The 18,886-nt window shown below is 40.3% G+C and overlaps 1 protein-coding gene across 13 annotated transcripts in view; it reads right to left on the bottom strand.

Annotated features, from left to right (window-relative positions):
* Window positions 1–18,886, bottom strand: part of DLG2 (discs large MAGUK scaffold protein 2) — a 1,001,432-nt gene that overhangs the window by 850,693 nt on the left and 131,853 nt on the right. For all 13 annotated transcript variants that reach the window (XM_032099063.1, XM_032099062.1, XM_032099064.1 and 10 more), the window contains one exon: window positions 1,107–1,202. In XM_032099063.1, coding sequence (XP_031954954.1) covers window positions 1,107–1,202 — 96 coding nt within the window. The remainder of the gene's footprint in view (window positions 1–1,106; window positions 1,203–18,886) is intronic.

The raw sequence follows: 18,886 nt of genomic DNA, 5'->3' as shown, positions 1-18,886 counted from the left end.
ACTTTTGATAATCCCTTGCTTTGGATAAATAATATCATCCGTAAATATAAAGACAAATTCCAATGAGTATATATGTTCTCATATTTCAACTATCAAGTACCACTATGGTCCCATATGGTACAAAAGCTTTTCTGATTGAGAAACTGGAACACAACAACACAAGAAACTCAGAAAATCATGTGAGAAAATTAGATCTTCAGATTTTTTAAATTTAATGAGCAGAGAAATTAATCTAGAAATGGAAACAAAGCCCATGGAAAAGTCTTAGACAAGAGGAATAATCCGCAAGTTTCCACTGTTAGGAACAACTTTTGCTGAAGTCTACAAGGCACCATACAAGCACACCAGCTCAGTTAATGTCTCTTTTCTTTTCATCATGTTTCCAGCTTGTTTACTTTAAAAGAAAATTTAATAAGTTTCTTTCACTTCAAAAAGAAAAAACACAAAATGATGCCAAGGCTGAAAGAGTGCATAATAATATCTAAGCCCAAGGGAATTGTTCCAGCCAAGTTGTGAACCTATGAAAATAATGGAGATACTATAATGAAACACTTGTAACTTCACCGTTGCAAGCAGCAAGACAGGGAAGTGTAACACATCCCCTTAGCACAGCCATAAAGTAACGCTATTCAGCAGAGTTTTATGATCGGTATCGTTAGGCTGCCCATACAAAAATCATCACTTTGCTGACATTCATATTCTTCCATACTGACTCCAGACCAAAAAGAAACTACAACACACACTGAGAGACTGAAAACACCTGGAATAAAACTGACTAACTGTGCAACAACTTGTACCTCTAAAATAGACTGAAATGAAACCACCTTGAGATCAGCTAATCTGTAGCACCATCACCAATATGAACAAGATTTGTACATAAAAACAAAAATTAAATCCTGCCTAGGTCAGCAGAAAATACCCAGAGCTAGTAACATACAACAATAAATGGCAGCTGTAAGCCTCATTCAAATGTGATAATGTACATGCAGTCATTAAGCAGAAAAAAAATAATCCAGGAGCTCAAATTCAATATGTCCTTCACCTCCAGCAAAACTTCACTAAACAAGGATTTCATTCTCCATCACAAAAAAAAGAGTGGACAATACCTTTGTCTTCACGTCTACCACATAGTTTTCAAAAGTCGTGTTCTCCTTGTGTTCATGACATTGTCCAGGTCCTTCTGATCTGTTGGAAGCTGCAGGCTAAAGAGGAAGGTAAAAAAAACCACAAATAAAGTAGCTGAGATGTGTGCTTTAATTCAATTACATTTAAACATACAGATGAGCATGCACACACAAAAGGGCAGCCTGAATTTGCATAAGTATCTGGTGGCTTCTATACAAGATTTTCACCTCAGTGTTTTGTCATGCAAAACTTTCTGGGTTTAATCCTACAGGCACTCTCATGGAAGTCTGTGAAGGTCTTAATAGGCTAAATCTGCAAGATGATGCTTATCATAATCTCTCTGTGACTTCAGAAATCATTCAAGGTGCTCTGCAGCTCTCGGCAACAGAACACAAAGATAAAGAAGGAAATCAGTGCCCTGACAAGACCTGCTGACAGTGATGGGGTTCTCATCTGGAGTAGCTGCAGGAATATGTAATATATCTCCTTACAGCAACAAACAAACTATCTGGCTTGTTTTCTTATTTCTAATTCATTACATTCTCCTAAGTGAAACATTTTTTTAAAAGGTTTCATGCTTGACTAGGAACCATATGTGTAACTCTTTTAAATTAAAATGCATTTTTTGTTACCTTTCCTTCATTTACACAGATTTCAATCTTACATTGCTTACACAAAACCCTCATAAAACACATAGTATTTCTTCAAATAATATCTTTGGCAGAAGACATAGTAAATGGCTATGTTTGTTTTTTCAATTTTCCTGCTGGAAATCTAATACATTACTGTAGATTTTACATTAAGACAGTAAATATTACAAATGACATCTCTGTTTACAATGCTCTGCCCTGCAAAAATGTGCTTGAAGAGTCAGCCTTTGAATGAAACGTGATGACTGCCTCTTACTCGGATCTCAGAAAATTTCTGGGCACTTTGCAAAAGCACAAACAGGAAAGCGGGGAGGATTCAAACAGAATTGTATCTGTGGGTGCTGAGCATCACGAGCACCCTGAGTGATTTAGACCCATGCTGTTTTAGCCTGGGCAACAGGAGTGCAGTCAATTTTAACACAACAGGCAAGAAATTGTTAGCATTTTAAGTAGAGCAACCACTGCCAGCACAACTTAGGAAACAACAAGAAACAGCCAAATCACACTCACATGTGCAAATGTTCTCCCCTCTGATGCTAGGTTGTTTATTTAGGGCTCTGTCCAGCAAAAGACTGAGTGCTGGCCCCAATCCAGGCAACTACTTAGACACGTGCTTTTAGCTTCACTGGAACCAATGGATGAGTCTTGTGCTCCAGTAAAGGCTGCATTTAAAGGCTGGATCAGGCCCAGCAGCTCAGCATTACATGGGGCTAAGTACACAGGACTCCAGGAGTGTCCTGTCCTCCTCACATGGAGAGCCATGCATTGCCTTGGCTGGTTTCTAGTCACCAAACGGTGGTGAATATTTCCCATTTGTAATCTGGAAGGGAGGAAGGGACAGAAAGACAACGAGGCCAAAATTTTCAAGGACAGCAGGAAACTGAACCCAGGTCTTGACCGAGAGCCTACAGAAAATCCAAACAACTCCCTAAATGTTTCTTTCAGTAAGAGAAAATTGGTTTTGCAAGGAGCTAAAAAGCATGCACAAAAATTTCATTTCATCTTTGCTTTCTTCAAATACCTGACATAAATGTTTTTCATTGTTATTATTTACAGGCAACAAGATAAACTCTGCAAATCAATACATTATTTATTTGTTCTAATCATCAAGAGCTAAAGGATCCTGATCCTAAAGGAGCTCAGCTTCTGCAACTTCTCAAAAGGGGTTTGACAAGCTTCAGCAGAAACTTCTATGGTAACATTTATCAAATGAGTGCGGCTGCAAAATTGGATAAGAAACTTACTTTGTTTACATTTTACATATTTTTTCCCTCAAATTTTTCACCATTACTTGGCTCCAATATTTTGAAAGAACATAAAACAATGTCATAAGATGCTATGAAATGTTTCCATTGTTTTCCTTAGGGAAATGGGTCACAAATTCATTGTAAAGAGCAGGAAATCTAGGACATTAGGAGGGTCAAGCAAGAGTAATTGTAATAAATCTGGAACATCTCTCTGTTCCAGTGTATTAAGGTTCAATAATCATTAGCAAAATAATATATGGTTTCCCAACTTAAACAAAGCATATGCTAGCAAACCATGTGAACACCAAGAGATATTTAATTCTGTGTTACGAAATAAATGGGACTGTATTGTTGAGCTTTCGACGGGGTACCCTTCCTTCCCCAACCAGGGTAAGAGAGCAGAGGAGGCTGCTGTTCTGCTAAGTTCTTTATTTCACAGTCTCATAGCTTTCTTGAAGGCAGAGTTCAAAGGGGGTTACATGATAAAGCCAAGCAGCAACAGCAAACAGCAGGCAAAACCAGCTACTTCTTCTATATGCTCTATATACTCTATATATTTTTTCTCACAGAAGTGTGGATTATATTTGCTAACTGACCAATAAGATTAACACACTATTCCAGTTTTTCTTTTCTTAACCTATCCAGGTCTAATTCTAACAGTTGTAAGCCTTACACAAGTGTTACACAGGTATTACACAGATCTGCATATACAGTTTCTATCAGCTCTTGTTGTTTATGTGAACACTCTATCTAAAAAATGTGAACAGTATAATTCTATCTATATTTTGGCTAAAGTAAAGAATTCTGTGAAAAGGTAACACTGCTGCAGTAAGAACTGTGTTTAAGGTCCCTGCTACAGCTTTTTAATGTTTAAGACACTTAGCATATATTTCTACTAAAAGTTAAAAATCTATATATCTATTTCACTTTGGTGTGGCTTCATGTATGTCAGCTTGTCCAAAGGTTTTAATTCAACCCCTGTGATTTGGCTTCCCTCTGGGCCTGAGTCCAGAAGAGCTTTCACTCCAACACTGTATAATCCAAGAGGCAGAAAGAATACTTGCTGTGCATTGTGATAGATTTATTAAAAACTAACAATCTTGGATTTGAGTCTTTTCTTATTCTTGATTACATACAACCCTCCCTTTGGAGGCCAACAAAAAACCTATCCTGCTTAAATTCATTTGTATACTTTATAGCCAAAAGCTGCCTGCTCGTGCAAGGGAAGTGTTTCAGCAACACCTCGTTATTCCTGAACCATGAGCAGGAGATGCAGACCTGGCAGCCCCAGCATGACAGACTGCAAATGCAGTGGACAATACGTGCCGTGCTCACACATCCTTGCAGGAGGTTCTGGAAATAATGACTTCAAGCTTGAACTAAAACTACTGCCAAAACTATAGACTTTTTATCGCACTCCTGCATCCAGAGGGCTGATAGTTGGAAAAACTCTATCTTCCTCTTCACAGAAGAAAGCGTTATCTTATTCTCTTCAAATTGGTCAGAGAAACAGAAGAGATTTCACAAGCAAATGTTGCAAGGGCAGATCAAAACTTCACTTGGTAACTTTACCCACATGGTTAGTAACCATGAGCCTTGTAGATCACTCCTAAAGCAGCCTTCTAATTTTGTGCATAATTCACACTAATCTATTTAGATTATAATTAACAGGTACTATTTAGACCATAATCTCTTCAGCACAGTCTCTTTCATTGTGCAAATTTACAGCATTATTTAAATATTTATTAATAAAATTATAACCACATTACCTACCTTGCTAATTTTGTCTAATTTTAACAGTGCTCAGTGAAGTTTTTCTGTGCTTATAACACATGTTGCTGGTAACTTTTTAGGACATGCACAATTGACACAATCAACTGACAGCAAAACTCTGGCTGATTATTTTTTGACAAAGTACATAGATATAAGTTATTAAAGACTTGTCACTGGTTCCACTTTCAGCAGGCAGCATGTTCCAGTTCATGTCTGAGCCAGCAACCAGATAGAAGGAGCATCTGCCCTCACAGGCAATTATGACATAAGGGGTTTCCGTGAGTTTCTATGGGAGGTCCTCCTATAGCAGCCAAGACAGGTAATGGTGGATGAATTCTCCAGTCTGTTGTAAGAATTTATAGAATTTCCAGAATTTATACCGGATATATCAGTAGAAGGAACTTGTTATCCCCAATAGTTACCACATGTTTATTTCTTGGGGTGAAATCCAACATTGAGAATATAAAAAATATTTAAAAGAAAAAAAAACAGGAAACATACATGCAAACTTTATTCTGCTCTTCCATGTTCTAGGATATTGTTTCCAGGACTCATGGAATATTTTCTAGGGCTATGTGGCTAGAAAAAGCTGATCAGCTTTACAAAGGGCCCAGGAGGGTGGGTGGAAGTGTGAGGAGCTGCAGTCCATGAGCCCAAATAAGTGTGCAACTGCCTTAGGGCTCAGAGAGCTAATGCACCTTCCCCTACAGCCCCTGGCTTAGGAAACACTCCCATCTATGCTTTTAGTGAGAGAAATTCAAAACAGAGACTGATCTGAGATGTCTTTTGGCACTTTGGTTCACCAGCTGGTAGCTCTGCTCCAGTCTCATGAGAGCCTGTCAATAAATGCCTGCTTGCCCCAAGTGATTTACATGAGGAGGGGAAAGAAATAAAAGACCCCAGTGATCTGTTAACTTTTGGATGCTGATATCTGTCAGGAAATCTATCATCCTGGAAACCAAATGCTCCCAGAAACATAGTGCTCAGTGATACTGCTTTTATTTCATTAACTTTTCTAGAGCAAGCATATTTGAAAATCATTAGAACATTTAAAAAGCTACATTTCAACATAATGTATGCTGGAATTATCCATTTTACAGGACATTGATGTAAATTAATTCATTCAGCAGCTATGCTGGCGTAGGAAGCAACCTGAGCTGAACTGAGATGCTCAGCAGGATGCTGCTACTAGCAAAAAACAGGGCACACCTCTGCGCCAGGTACAGCCAACCTGCTCACACTCTGCTCAAGCTGTGTGTGAACTAGAACTGGACCCAAGTCAGGTTCATCCTTTACCACGTGCCAGCAACAGCACAAACACCTTCTGTGCCTGTGGTCTGTCCTCCAAGCTCTGCACCTTTCTGCCGTACCTCGGCAGAGCTGACCACCTCTCGTAAACGTGCTGCAAGCATCACTGGACCACCAAAGAACAAAAGAAGTTTGTACATCTTGGACAGATTGTGGGAGACAAAGCATCACTGAGGGCTTGATGAGTTTTTCCTGCAGTGCCATGCAGAGAAGTAATCCTAGAGATCATAAGATGTGTTTTGCTCTTTCTGTACCCTGCTAGTCCTATTTCTATGCCTCTTATAGTCCTTATTACAGGAAGAAATTTTATTCAACAAATTTTTGACAGGATATGACTTTCATCAATATCACTGAAAACTCAGGCAATCCCAGAGCAGGCCATGCTAGAAACTAAAATCAGAAATATAATCCCACAGAAGTCAAGCAGTTTAATTTGCCTCAGCTGGGCCTAAATTTCAATCCAGAAATAATATAGCAGAGCTTTCTTTTCTAATTCAGTATTTATAAGGCCTACAGAAAGGCATGGATCCATGTCAAATGATTTAGATGTCAGAAAGGATTTTATTTCCATTTCCATGTTAGGGTTTCTTGTTCATTTTTTGATGACATCAAGGTTTGCTCCACATCACATTGCATTAGTTCAGCTTTTGCAGCTGTCTTAAGTCAGGGTGATGTTGTAGAGCACTACGAGGTCTCACATGGCTAAGCCCTGTAAGAATGTCAATGCAGTCCCTTCTGCACCAGTGTTCCCAATATGACCAGTAAATGTGAAAGGAGAAAAGAAAAATAACATATTTGGGCATAGATTCTACTGTGCAAATCACAGCACAAGTGTTCTAATTTTTTTTAAGTTATTGTATTTGACAGTGAGCATAAATATCACAATAATATTTAGTTTGTCCTGGGATTTTTATGATTTCACTTTAACTTATATGGATTCAACCTTTCAGAAAATTTTATGACAGCCTTAAAGAGTGTTACAGCTCAGGACAATTATCTGGCTGTGGACTTATGTCTCAGAAAGGTCAGGATCTGATTTAATGCTGCTGCACCCTCCTGAGAGCAAATCTTGCTCTCAGTGTGTTCTGGATGTCAGAATGTCACTGGTGAACTTTGCATTTGCTCGTCCCCGATACGGAGTTGACCAACCATCTAAAAGCTCTCATCCAAGCCATCAGTTACTGAGTAGTCACTCAGACTAACACAAAACCTATACTCAGACCTGATTTCCCTCACTATCCATATCACACAATTATCCTGCTGCACCGTGACTCCAATCTACGGCAAGACAACTGACTTTCCAGGCAGGAAATTCAGGCAGGGAGGAGACACCAGCTCATGCATCAGCTTTTCTCCTCCCAGACAGAGAGTTCAGATGAAGCTGGCTGGAGTCACTTGGCCCCGCAGACTCAAACCTGGTGACTAACCAGAGGACACACAGGATTCATTTTGCTGATGCAGGCTCCATCTCCAATGTCACTTGTCATAGAATCATAGAATGGTTTGGGTGGAAGGGAACTTTAAAGGTCACCTATTCCAATGCCCTTGCCGTGGGCAGGGACGCCTTCCACTAGATCAGCTTGCTCAGAGTACAATCCAACCTGACCTTGAATGTTTCCTGGGGTGGGCATCCACCACTTCTCTGAGCAACCTGTTCCAGCCTTTCACCACCCTCATTGTAAAAAAAATATTTCTTTAATATAAATCTAAATTTACCCTCCTTTAATTTAAAACCATTTAGCCCTTGTCCTATCACATCAGGCTCTGCTAAAAAGTGTGTGCTCATCTTTCTTATAAGCTCCTTTTAGGTACTGGAAGGTGCTCTAAGGTCTCCCAGGAGCCTTCTCTTCTCCAGGTTGAACAATTCCAGCTCTCTCAGCCTGTCTCCATAGGAGAGATGCTCCAGCCCCCACTCCATCATTGCACCCATCCTCTGGACTCATTCCAACAGTCCACATCTTTCCTGTGCTGGGAGCTGGATGCAGTACTCCAGGAGGGGTCTTAGGAGAGGGGAGTAAAGGGGCAGAAAATAGAAGAGCTCATGCAGAGCTTTATTTTCGAGCTGGGATACAAATCAAGGCACTCATGTGTCTCCTTTCTCAGGCAGCAGAGTGTCACTAAGGTCACACAGTGGTGGACTCTGCCACGTGTGATGATTTGTGCAGCAGGGAGGGAGCAGGGCACTGTGCAGCCACCTCACAAACACAAGCCTTGAGAGGGCTGTTGCTCAAGTACAGTCTCCCCTGCTGAGACCTGGCACACCAAAGAGCAGTGGTTGGCAGGATCTGATGTGGCAGAGGTAAAGTGAGCAAAAAAAAACATTGCAAAGATTAACTCTGCTGCAAGAAGGAAGAGATAAATAATTTACAGTTCAGATGCATGGAAATGGCACTCAAAGAATGAGACTGGACAGACTGGTTGCAGTTTTCAGGCAAAGACACACCCCAGCTGCAGCTCCATGCCAGGTAGATAACTGCCTCCAAGAAACGCAGACAATTAACTTAAGTATTGCTGAGTTCTTACCCTGATTGGGTATTTTCCAAAACATTCCTGGTAGCAGTGTTTTTAAACTCCATAGGGCAAATTTAGACACCTCTGAACATGAGAATGAATGAGATTAAAATGTTAAACAAATAAATGCATTTTCCCCAGCTCACTGGGATCTGAGTCAGATCATTCTCCTCATTCCTTTACCTTTCAGCTATCAGCCTGCACTTTGCTGGGCATAAAGATAAAACATGAAGAATAATTTGGGATATTAAAGATCTATTTCTTTCAAATAAAGAAGAAGCTATTACTGAACTCTTCTGAAGGCTGGAGGAAAAGGACTAGAAAAATTAAAAGGCTGAACATTATTAATGAATGCTCATTTAGAATTTGCTATCATAAAATATCTTGGAAGCAAAATCTACAGCTGAAGAGGGCAGGCTGCATGCAGAAACAAGCTCTGGAAGGAGTTCCATGTGCACTGTATCACACTGAGAAGAAAGCCAGAGCGCTGTGCCTGCTGGGAGATCCCTTCAAGCATGGAATAATGACACCTGCCAAAAGGCTCTGCAAGCAGAAAGGTCACCTGCAGCAAGAGTGACGTGCTAAAGCACATGGTTTGATTCCAGTTGTGCCCACCTGCACACATTTTATTCATTAGCTTCAGTGGACTCCCTCCACACTTTAGCCCATATTAGTGAAATCACAATCTTGCCGTGAAAATACAGGCAGACCACAGCTGGAAGCAAATGCAAATACTTGGAAACAGGAAAAAAAAAGAAAGTAAGTAATTAATTGTAAGGGAAAACATGAATAATGATTTTAAATTAAATAATTTTTGCATGCTATTTTAATTAGCAAGGATAATGTTTATTTTACTTACATAGAAGTTCTGGATACATAAATTCCAACCTACATATTTCAGTTGCCATAACAACTTGATACATTTATTCTCTTGTGTCATTTTTTATTGCATCAGTGTGGATTTTTTTTTAACAACCAGGGAAAAAAAAAGCCAACTACTTTGGTTGCTATAATAACACACTATTTTTTAATTGTTCTTCTCATGTTTAATTCTTCTTGAAACCAATATATAATTTTCCTCTAAAAATGTTCCTAGCACAGTGTGGAAAATTCACTACCCAGTTCAGGGCTCAGTGCTGGGTTTGTCAAAAATCCCAAGGATATGTACAGCCCTTTAGCTCAACTGCTACTCCAGTAGTCTCCCTTAGGATATTTAGCTTGAGGTCAAGTTCTTAACAGAAGACCTACACAGTAACTCTAAGTCCCCAGTTAGTGCATTTTCTCCTGAAAACCAGAAATAAATTAAATGAACATCAGACTCTTCAAAAAGGTGCACAATAGATTTGAGGCAGCAAACATAACTGCAGAGATGCAAAACACTTGAGTAAACCACTGCCGTGCACTCCAGGCCAGGAGGATCTCACAGAGCAGTTTCCACATTTCATACACACTGTATGTGTGTAGCACATGATGAGCTTAACTACACTTTTATCCAGGAGCAGAAATGGTTCCTAAACTCTTGGAGCCTCCAAGGAGTTGGATCAAATCTTTTAAAGGTACAGTCAAATGGCACTACAATGCAAGGAACAGAGAGGAGGAGGACAGCCTTTATCCTTGCCTCTGCAGCATAGCAAAGCCTGATGTTGCCCATTGACCTTTCCCAGCTCTGCACCCCTGCAAATGGCCCCTTTCCAATTAAATTGCAATTACCTAGCTGCTGATGTTGCATTTCTATCTGGTCCCCTGCAAAAACCATAATGAGAGAGACTGTATTAATTACTATGAATTATATTAAGGTACAAGGTGATGAACTTCTTGGTAACCATTGTTCCATAGAGCTGCCATGGACTGACCTCAGATTAGAGATAATAGGGCATTTATGAAAGTGAGGTTAGAGTTTTTGATGGAGAAGGACTTAGTGCAATGGCTCCTGTGGGTTGCCTTGGCCTCTGGGGGCAGCTCTTCATTTATTCCTAACTGTAATACCTATACTTCAGGTCAGGAGGGTTAGAATGTTTGCTTGCAAAGGACTGTATCCCTCTCAGTTGTCAGCAGAATGAACAAGGGTCTGTATGTGTGTTACCACTCACAGTTTAGGACAGGATCTAACCCTCATTGCAGCCTTCCAGTACATAGAGAGGCCACAAGAGAGCTGGAGAGGGACTTTTGACGAGGGCATGTAGTGATGGGACAAGGGGTAATGGTTTTAAACTGGTTTAGGCTGGGTACTAAGAAGAAATTCTTTACCAAGAGAATGGTGAGGCACTGGAACAAGTTGCTCAGAGAAGCTGCAGGTGCTCCATCCATAGAAGTGTTCAAGGCCAGGTTGGATGGGACTTTGGGTAGCATGGTCTACTGGAAGGTGTCCCTGCCCATGGCAGGGGGTTGGAGCTAGAGGATCTTTGAGGCCCCTTCCAAAGCAAACACTTCTGTGATTCTAACTCAAAACAGGAGAAACACCCAAGAACGTGCAGTGTACTGCATGATAACCTTGCAGGAAATATGTTTAAATAAGTCACTCAGAAAATGTGAATTCTGATTTATCTCATGATGTGCCACGGGTCCACAGCAAATGCAAGAATAGAAACCAATCTCCTGTCTCCTCCACTGGCCCACACAGATTCTTCCTATTTACACACACCTCCAGAGAAATTACAGAGGAGGAAACTATCCACATTTCAGTTGAGATTACATTTTGTCCCTTTTCTTGCCAGAAATGGTGAAATTAAGTCAGTCTACTCAACAGCAGTAATAAAATCAGTTCCATTTTGAGAGCAGGACTGATATATTGATATATATAAAGTGATACTTAGGATGACCAAAGGTGTTTTACACTAATACAGGAATATAAACCCTGCATTAAAGATAAGAAAAAAAAAGCTCAAACCACCAAAAAAAACAAAATCAAAGCCTTGAAGAATATTGTAATGACTTTTACTTCTCAAGATAGTTTTGCTTGAAGCATCCTAAACCTTCTTATAGAAGAATATTTGTTTCAGCCAGAGCCATAGGGCGGGGAAATAAGCAGTGGCTGTCATTACAGTGGCAAGCTGCCTTGCTAAGTCATGGCTGCTGAGCTCCACAATCATCTATACTCATGCTGACATGCAAAAAGACTGCAGCTAAACAAAACCTTCGGCAAAACAGAGTGCCATACCTCTTCATCCAGCTTCCCTCCTAAAAAGCATTACAAATGCTTCACACTGATATATATCAAAGGCAAAGGACTCAAAAGGTAAGTAGAATGACTCAGGTCATTAAACTGCAGAACACATCATCACGCTCCCTAAATGCTGGTAAACAGATAAAGTGAAGGGAAAGGGAAAACACTCCCTAAATACTTTGCAGAAGGTTGGGCTCCATGGATCTGCCAATGCTTGACAATTTCCTTTGTGACAACTGTCATGACCTCAGTACTGGATAAGAATCTTTCACTGCCTAATGGAGAGATGGCAGAAACCTGTATTTTGTATGAGGACCCCAGGAACTATTAACATTAGCCACTGACCAAGGTTATTAAAAAATTATGGACTGTACAGGGGTTTTGGCTTCTGTGAGCTTGTAGAAGCACGGAAGTCTAAGGGCTACTGAAACTTCATTAAATAAATTTCACTGTCAGCTGCAGTTGACACTGAGAAAAGGAGCAGATGCTTATGTACCAGGCACTGCCAAGAGTTGTAGGTAGGAAGTCTCTTAGTCTGTGTAATGCCTCTTCCACGCATACTACCTTGCACAGGTCATACAGTTCCTGGACCAGGAATCCTTCAGAGGTACCAGCTCGAGCTGGCCTGAGAAACAGTGCCCTTGTCACAGCTCACTGACACCGAGGTCCAGATGACACTATCAGAAAGGAAACCCTGGATGAGGCAATAAATCCAGTCTCATAAAAACTGTCTGACTGCAACAGCTCACGTTAAATCTGTCTGCAACTCTATGCATTTGCAATGTGTCCGTTTCTCCATTTGCTGGGATGTACCTGCCATTGAGGAGGCTGATTTGGGTAGAGATGTACATACAAATTTTGAAGAATGTCAGATGAAAAACTTGAAAATACTTTCACTATTGATGAACATTTGCTTGAAACATCCCAAATCACCTTTATGTCCTACTTACTGTACAACCTCACCTCTCATTAGAAGGGGCTCAAATTCCAACTCTGGTTGTATTCAGAAGCCTCATAACAACGCTGATGTTTGTTAATGCCAACAGAACACAGCTCTGTGCGCTATTCTGTATACATAGCTGTCCTGGTTTCAGCTGGCATAGAGTTAATTTTCTTCCTAGAAGCTGGTATAGGGTTGTGCTTTGGATTTAGGATGAGAATAAAGTTGATAAGACACTGATGTTTTAGTTGTTGCTAAGCAGTGTTTACACTAAGCCAAGGACTTTTCTGTTTCTCACACCAGCCCACCAGTGAGAAGGCTGGAGGAGCACAAGAACCTGGGAGACAGAGCTGGGAGAGCAGACCCCAGGTGATCCAAAGGATATTCCATACCATATGGCATCATGCTCAGTATGTAAACCAGGGGGAAAGCTGGCCAGGAGTCACTGCTCAGGAACAGGATGGTCATTGGTCAGTAGATGGTAGGTGTAATTTGTTTTGTATATTAAAAATCTTTATTATTGTTGTTATTACTATTTTCCCTTCCATTCCTGTTCTGTCAAACAGCCTTGTCTAAAATTTACAAATTTTACCCTTTTTTTCCCAATTCCTTCCCCCGTCCCACTGAGAAGGGGTGAGGGAAGAAGGGGCTGTGTGATGTTTAGCTACCTGACAGGTTAAACCACAACAGCAGCCCCCATCTTGACAACCTATTGCATTATTACCACCACCAGGTGAATACCACATTTCACCAGCTTATACACAAAGCTGAAACTAGGCAAGATCATCTTCCTGACACATTTTTGTGTGGTACTAAGTAAAACAGGGGTCACTAGAGGTGGCCCTAAAAGAGATGGTAAATTCTAATATTGCACTTTGAAAGGCTATGAGCAAAAATGTAGTTTCTACTATAAAGACAAATACCTGTAATCAGCGATGTAATTTCATGGTTTGGGAGCATCCTCATGTCTGTTTTCTTAGCTGTAGTTAACTAAGAATATTCTTTTGAATATATATGACCAACATCCTGATCACAATTCACAAAGGCAATCCAAGCCTTCATTTTCTTTTGGCTGGGCTGCAACAAAGCCCTGTGAAGCTAGGCACAAAGACTGCTTTTCCAAGATCATTACAACTTGAGCACTCCTCTCTCTTCAGCATTGAGCAAGGATGTCAGATCAGTCCTCCCTTCTCTGTGATGATTATCCATAGTACAGAGCACCAATATAAGGAGGGGTTTGGTTCTTGTCTAAGGGTGAGATGATCACAAATTGCAAGCAAAGAGTAATATATGATGATTCTAAACCTCAAAAGTAACAGAATCGTCCACTGTGAGTGCAAAGATATCTGTGTATATCAGGCACATTCCCTGGATGGGGAAAAAAGCAAGGAATCCAAGAAATAAATTGATATTGAATTAAGAAGCAGCATTAATAAATACACTTTTGACTGCAGAAGAGGACTGTTTCAGGCAACAATGTATTCAGCATCCTGAATATTGAAAGCTCCAGTTACAGGCTTGCTGCTGACCTAGCAAAGATACCGTTGGGTGTGCCCAGAGCATTTTCTGTCCAAAAAAGTATCAGATATCTCAGAAAAAGAATAGAGTGATTACATAAGTGAAGGCATATGTCTGTCATAAATCTTCCTACTGCTTAGGAAGACACCAAATTGTCAGTTTTGTGACCTCTGGTTTTCTACAAACTACCACAACACCAAAAAATGTGTGAGAGACGACATCAGCTTGGTGTAATGACTGACCTGAAATCTCTCAGGAGATTCTTTCACTCCTTCTTGTTGTAATTAACAAACTCACACTGATCAAACTTGTTTTAGTGGTTCATTAAAACAACAATAATTTAAAAGTTACCATTTTTGTTTAGACCAGAGTTTCAAAAGCCACCTTCTACAAAAATGGACTTTGGATCCACTATGTCTGTTAGTGCTAATTCCATTTTTTTTTTCCAGCTTGCACAACCCCTGTTTGCCTTGTCTCTTCTCAAAAACAGAGGCCATGACTACTTGAAAGTTCTGAGCTAAAATATAAATATATATATAAATATATATATATATATATATATATATGTATATGTACACACACAGTGACAGGGCACAGCATTTCTGAAAACCAGGTAGGCTTCCCTACACTTCTGGAAAAAAATGGAGGACCTGGGAAAACATCATCATTATGGTTTGTCCTGTCAGAGAAGAAATGATATACAGCTACAGCAATGAACTGAACACCACTATTTGGGCTACAGCTGTTGAGGAACAAGGCTGCCCTCATGTCAGGAAAGCACAAGCAACCAGACACATCACCTGAGGTGCAGCCAGAATGCTGAACCCATTCAAAGGCACGGACACGCATTTGCAGCTTCAATCATTTTTCTCCACTGGCATTGTGCAGGTCTGTGCAGGCTTATGGAAGTGTGAGATCCAGCTAACCTGACATTTTTTAGACATGAGATATTTGAACTATATTTTAAAAATTCCATTTCAGAACTCATCTGTAAAACTAGTTTTCTGGGTTGGGAGGGAAATAGGCACCACACAGAGACATAGGGCAATACCCAGTACAAGATCTGTTTTGGGATATTACATGAGGGTTCTGCTCTATTCAACTGTCCACTTCAGTTCAAGACAAGAGAAAGACAAGAGAAACTGGAGAAACAAGAGCAAATGGTGGGACAATATTGATCAAGTGGAGGAGAATATTGTATCAGGAATGCTTGCTACAACTGCAACCACCTCTCTTTTGGGACAAAACATGATTTTGAAGATGAAATGAGATAGTCTCATAACTCTCTCTGAAAAGCCTCCATGCACTGGGGGTGACAATGCCAGGAAAGTTCTTCACTGACTATGTGAAAAGCTGAGGAAGCAGATGTGGAAGTCAAGAGTTAGTGAAGTACAGGAGTAGAATGCAGAGACATGACAGACCTTAGGAGTAGGACAGAGTGGTAATTGATGGTGGAAGGGTAGAATTTAACAGAGGCTTCCAACAGCAAGGCAAATATGGTTAGAGAAATGAGCTCAGAAAGTGATCTCTATGAAAAGATTATCCATTTGGACCGGTAAGTGGATCAAGATTACATAGGAAAAAGAAACATATTCCTAAAGGCTCTTTTCAAGAAGGAGGAGAGTGACAAAGGGTAAAGTTCACTTCTTCATAGTACACAAAGGTCTAGACAAATGCTTAATTCACAATCCAGCTAAATATTATAGTGGCAAACAAGCAGTAAATTGTTCATCTCTAAACCAGGGACAGCTTTCACTATAACCTGAAACAGATTAAAGTGGTACGAGTGAGGATCAAGGACAAGCAAACGTGTAAAATGTACAAGCTGAAAATGCATGAAGTCCCATGTTTCTAGTACTTGTCTAGTATTTGTAACTGTATTGTAAAAAAAACCAAAAACTGTGGAGATAAATTATTTTTTCAAGTTGACAGCTTCCCTTTAATTTCCCAGGTTGTTACTTCAGGGATTGTATTTACTATTTGCTAAAACCTGAAAGTATCTGTTCCAGATTATAAAAAACTAAACAAAAGAGGATGGATATTTTCTCTTTCATATATAATTATCTTACTGAGCAGACACATTCATCTATCCAAGAAGTCACTCCCAGGGTGACCTTTATATGATCCAGAAGTCTTGGGGTGATATCTTTCGTTATTCTTGGGAACTATTTAAGAAACATTTTAATAAAGAAGTATTGGTAGACTTCAGAAATATATAATGGACTCTTAAACCTCTCTGTGGAGACCTGTGTCCTTTGCACATGGAGGGCAGTGAATTCTCTTGCTTAGTTGCTCAGTTTGGTGAAGAATCAGAGTTAATAAATGTGAGACAAATTGTTCTGAAATATTTTTAGAGTGAATCTTAACTAGAGTACATTCATCCCTGAATATCAATTGTACAGAACCCTTACAGCTTTATAGGACAAAGAAGTATACTTTAGGAGTTGATGTACTTGCTTTTGCCGGTGGTTAAAATACAACTTCTCAGAATCTTATTAGAAAGAATGAATTATATCACACACTCCTCAGAGGAACTGCTAGCCTGTGGAAGAAGTCTCTTGGGACAGTGTGATATTTTTATGTTTTTATTTTTATTTTTTCAGACTAATCTGGTATTCCCTTGTTGAAACATACCAGGGTTTAGGAAAATTACTTTAGAAAAAATATGTTAAAACTGCAAGAGCTTTTTGTCAAGTGATATTTTCAAACTAGATCTGTAATTTTTGACCTTGATACACAGAAGTGGAATTTACACAATAGTCTGACCTCAATGCTTATCATAATAGAGACTCACAGCTTAATTAAAAGTTTGGCTAATTCTGTATGCTGGTTGATACTCAGGCACATTTTCATCGGGGAAAATTATTGTTTCTGGTCCCTTGCAGCTGTTCTGGCCTGCTCCCAATCCTTTGCAGATGTAATAACAAATCACAGATCAAAAAATTGCCTAGAGGTTGTTTGATAGGCATATTATGTAAATGTGAAAAAAAATAAACCCAAATAAACCTGTTGTGGAGGATGTGACTCTTTCATCAATGCTGATCTGATTTAATTTAATATCAAGATCCCAGATCCATCCCACTAATGTCAGTAGAAAACAATTATTAAACTAAACAATCAGATCTCCCTGTCAAAAGAGGACGTATGAAACCAGTGAGTCCTCTAAACCCTCACGCAAGGCACACCAATGTGATAGTGATGTTAAACTAAAATCATAGAATCATGAAATATTTTCAGTTGGAAGGGACCCACAGGGATCATGGAGCCCAACTCCTGGCCCTGCACAGGACATCCCCAAGAATCACACCGTGTTCCTCAGTTGTCCAAACACGTCTTGAACCCCGTCAGGCTGGTGCTGTGACCACTTCCCTGGAGAGCCCGTTCCAGTGCCCAGTGACCCTCTGGGTGAAGAGCCTTTTCCTGATATCCAACCTAAACCTCCCCTGACACAGCTTCAGGCCATTCCCTTGAGTGTTACTGCTGGTCACCAGAGACAAGAGGTCAGTGCTGCTCCTTGTGATGAAGTTGTAACTGCAGTGAGGTCTCCCCTCAGCCTCCTCTTTTCCAGGCAGAACAGATTGAGTGACCTCAGCCACTTCTCATAAGGCTTCCCCTCCAGACCCTTCACCCTCTTCACAGCACTCCTTTGGATGTTCTCTTAACAGCTTTGTATCTTTCTTATCCTGTGGTGCCGCAGACTGCCCCCAGCACTCGAGGTGAGGCTGCCCCAGTGCAGAGCCCAGCGGGACAATCCCCTCCCTTGCCTGGCTGGCAATGCTGTGCCTGATGCCCCCCAGGACACACCTGGCCTTCCTGGCTGCCAGGGCACTGCTGACTCATGTTCAACTTGCCGTTGACCAGGACCCCCAAGTTCCTTTCTGCTGCACTGTGAAAAAGTGAGAGGAAACAAAGGAAAAGGCTTTTTATCATGAGCACGTCTAACTATGCAGACACAAGGAGATGGCAAAGCAGAATGATGTCTAGTTCCAAGCCTTGTCCAGTGGGACAGAAATTGTCTGTTTAGAGAGTGGCAGGATATGCATGTTGCCCTACTCTCAGCATCACAAGAGCGTTTCTGTCCGCAGGATGACACTGTTCCACATAGATACAACTGGGTTTAAAATGGAAACATTGGCCTGACCATCTTAAAACACATTCAGAAGCAACTCTAAAATGACATTTAACAGACTCTCTGGCACTCAAGTTATTGACAAGCTACAGAACAAATAACAAATTTATAAATAGAGACCCAGCATGGATACCCAGTATGGAGAAGACATTTAGCTGCAGCTAGTAATAAATAAGGGTTTTAATAACACAGTGACTTTGCAGTTACCCACTTCTAAACATTAGTCAACCCAGCTGAGAAGGAGAGTGTATGAAATAATCTCTACAAGTAAAGAAAACCTTAATAGTGCATAAAAAAAATTGTAAAGCTACTGTATATTAAAAAAAAACTTCTAACAAACATGGAGCTAAGCTTCAGCATTGTTGTGTAACAATTATCTAGTTAGGGTTGTTACACATCCTTGGGTGCAAAAGGAACATGACTAGCAAAACACATACCAAGATGTCACTTACACTGTACCCCTTAAAAAAACTGCTGCTGCCTTGAAGGAGAACTTAGTGCAAAATACAATTACTTGGGAAT

Source organism: Corvus moneduloides, chromosome 2 (assembly GCF_009650955.1).
Source record: "Corvus moneduloides isolate bCorMon1 chromosome 2, bCorMon1.pri, whole genome shotgun sequence".
Lineage (NCBI taxonomy): Eukaryota > Metazoa > Chordata > Aves > Passeriformes > Corvidae > Corvus > Corvus moneduloides.
This window is presented reverse-complemented; position numbering and strand designations above follow the sequence as displayed.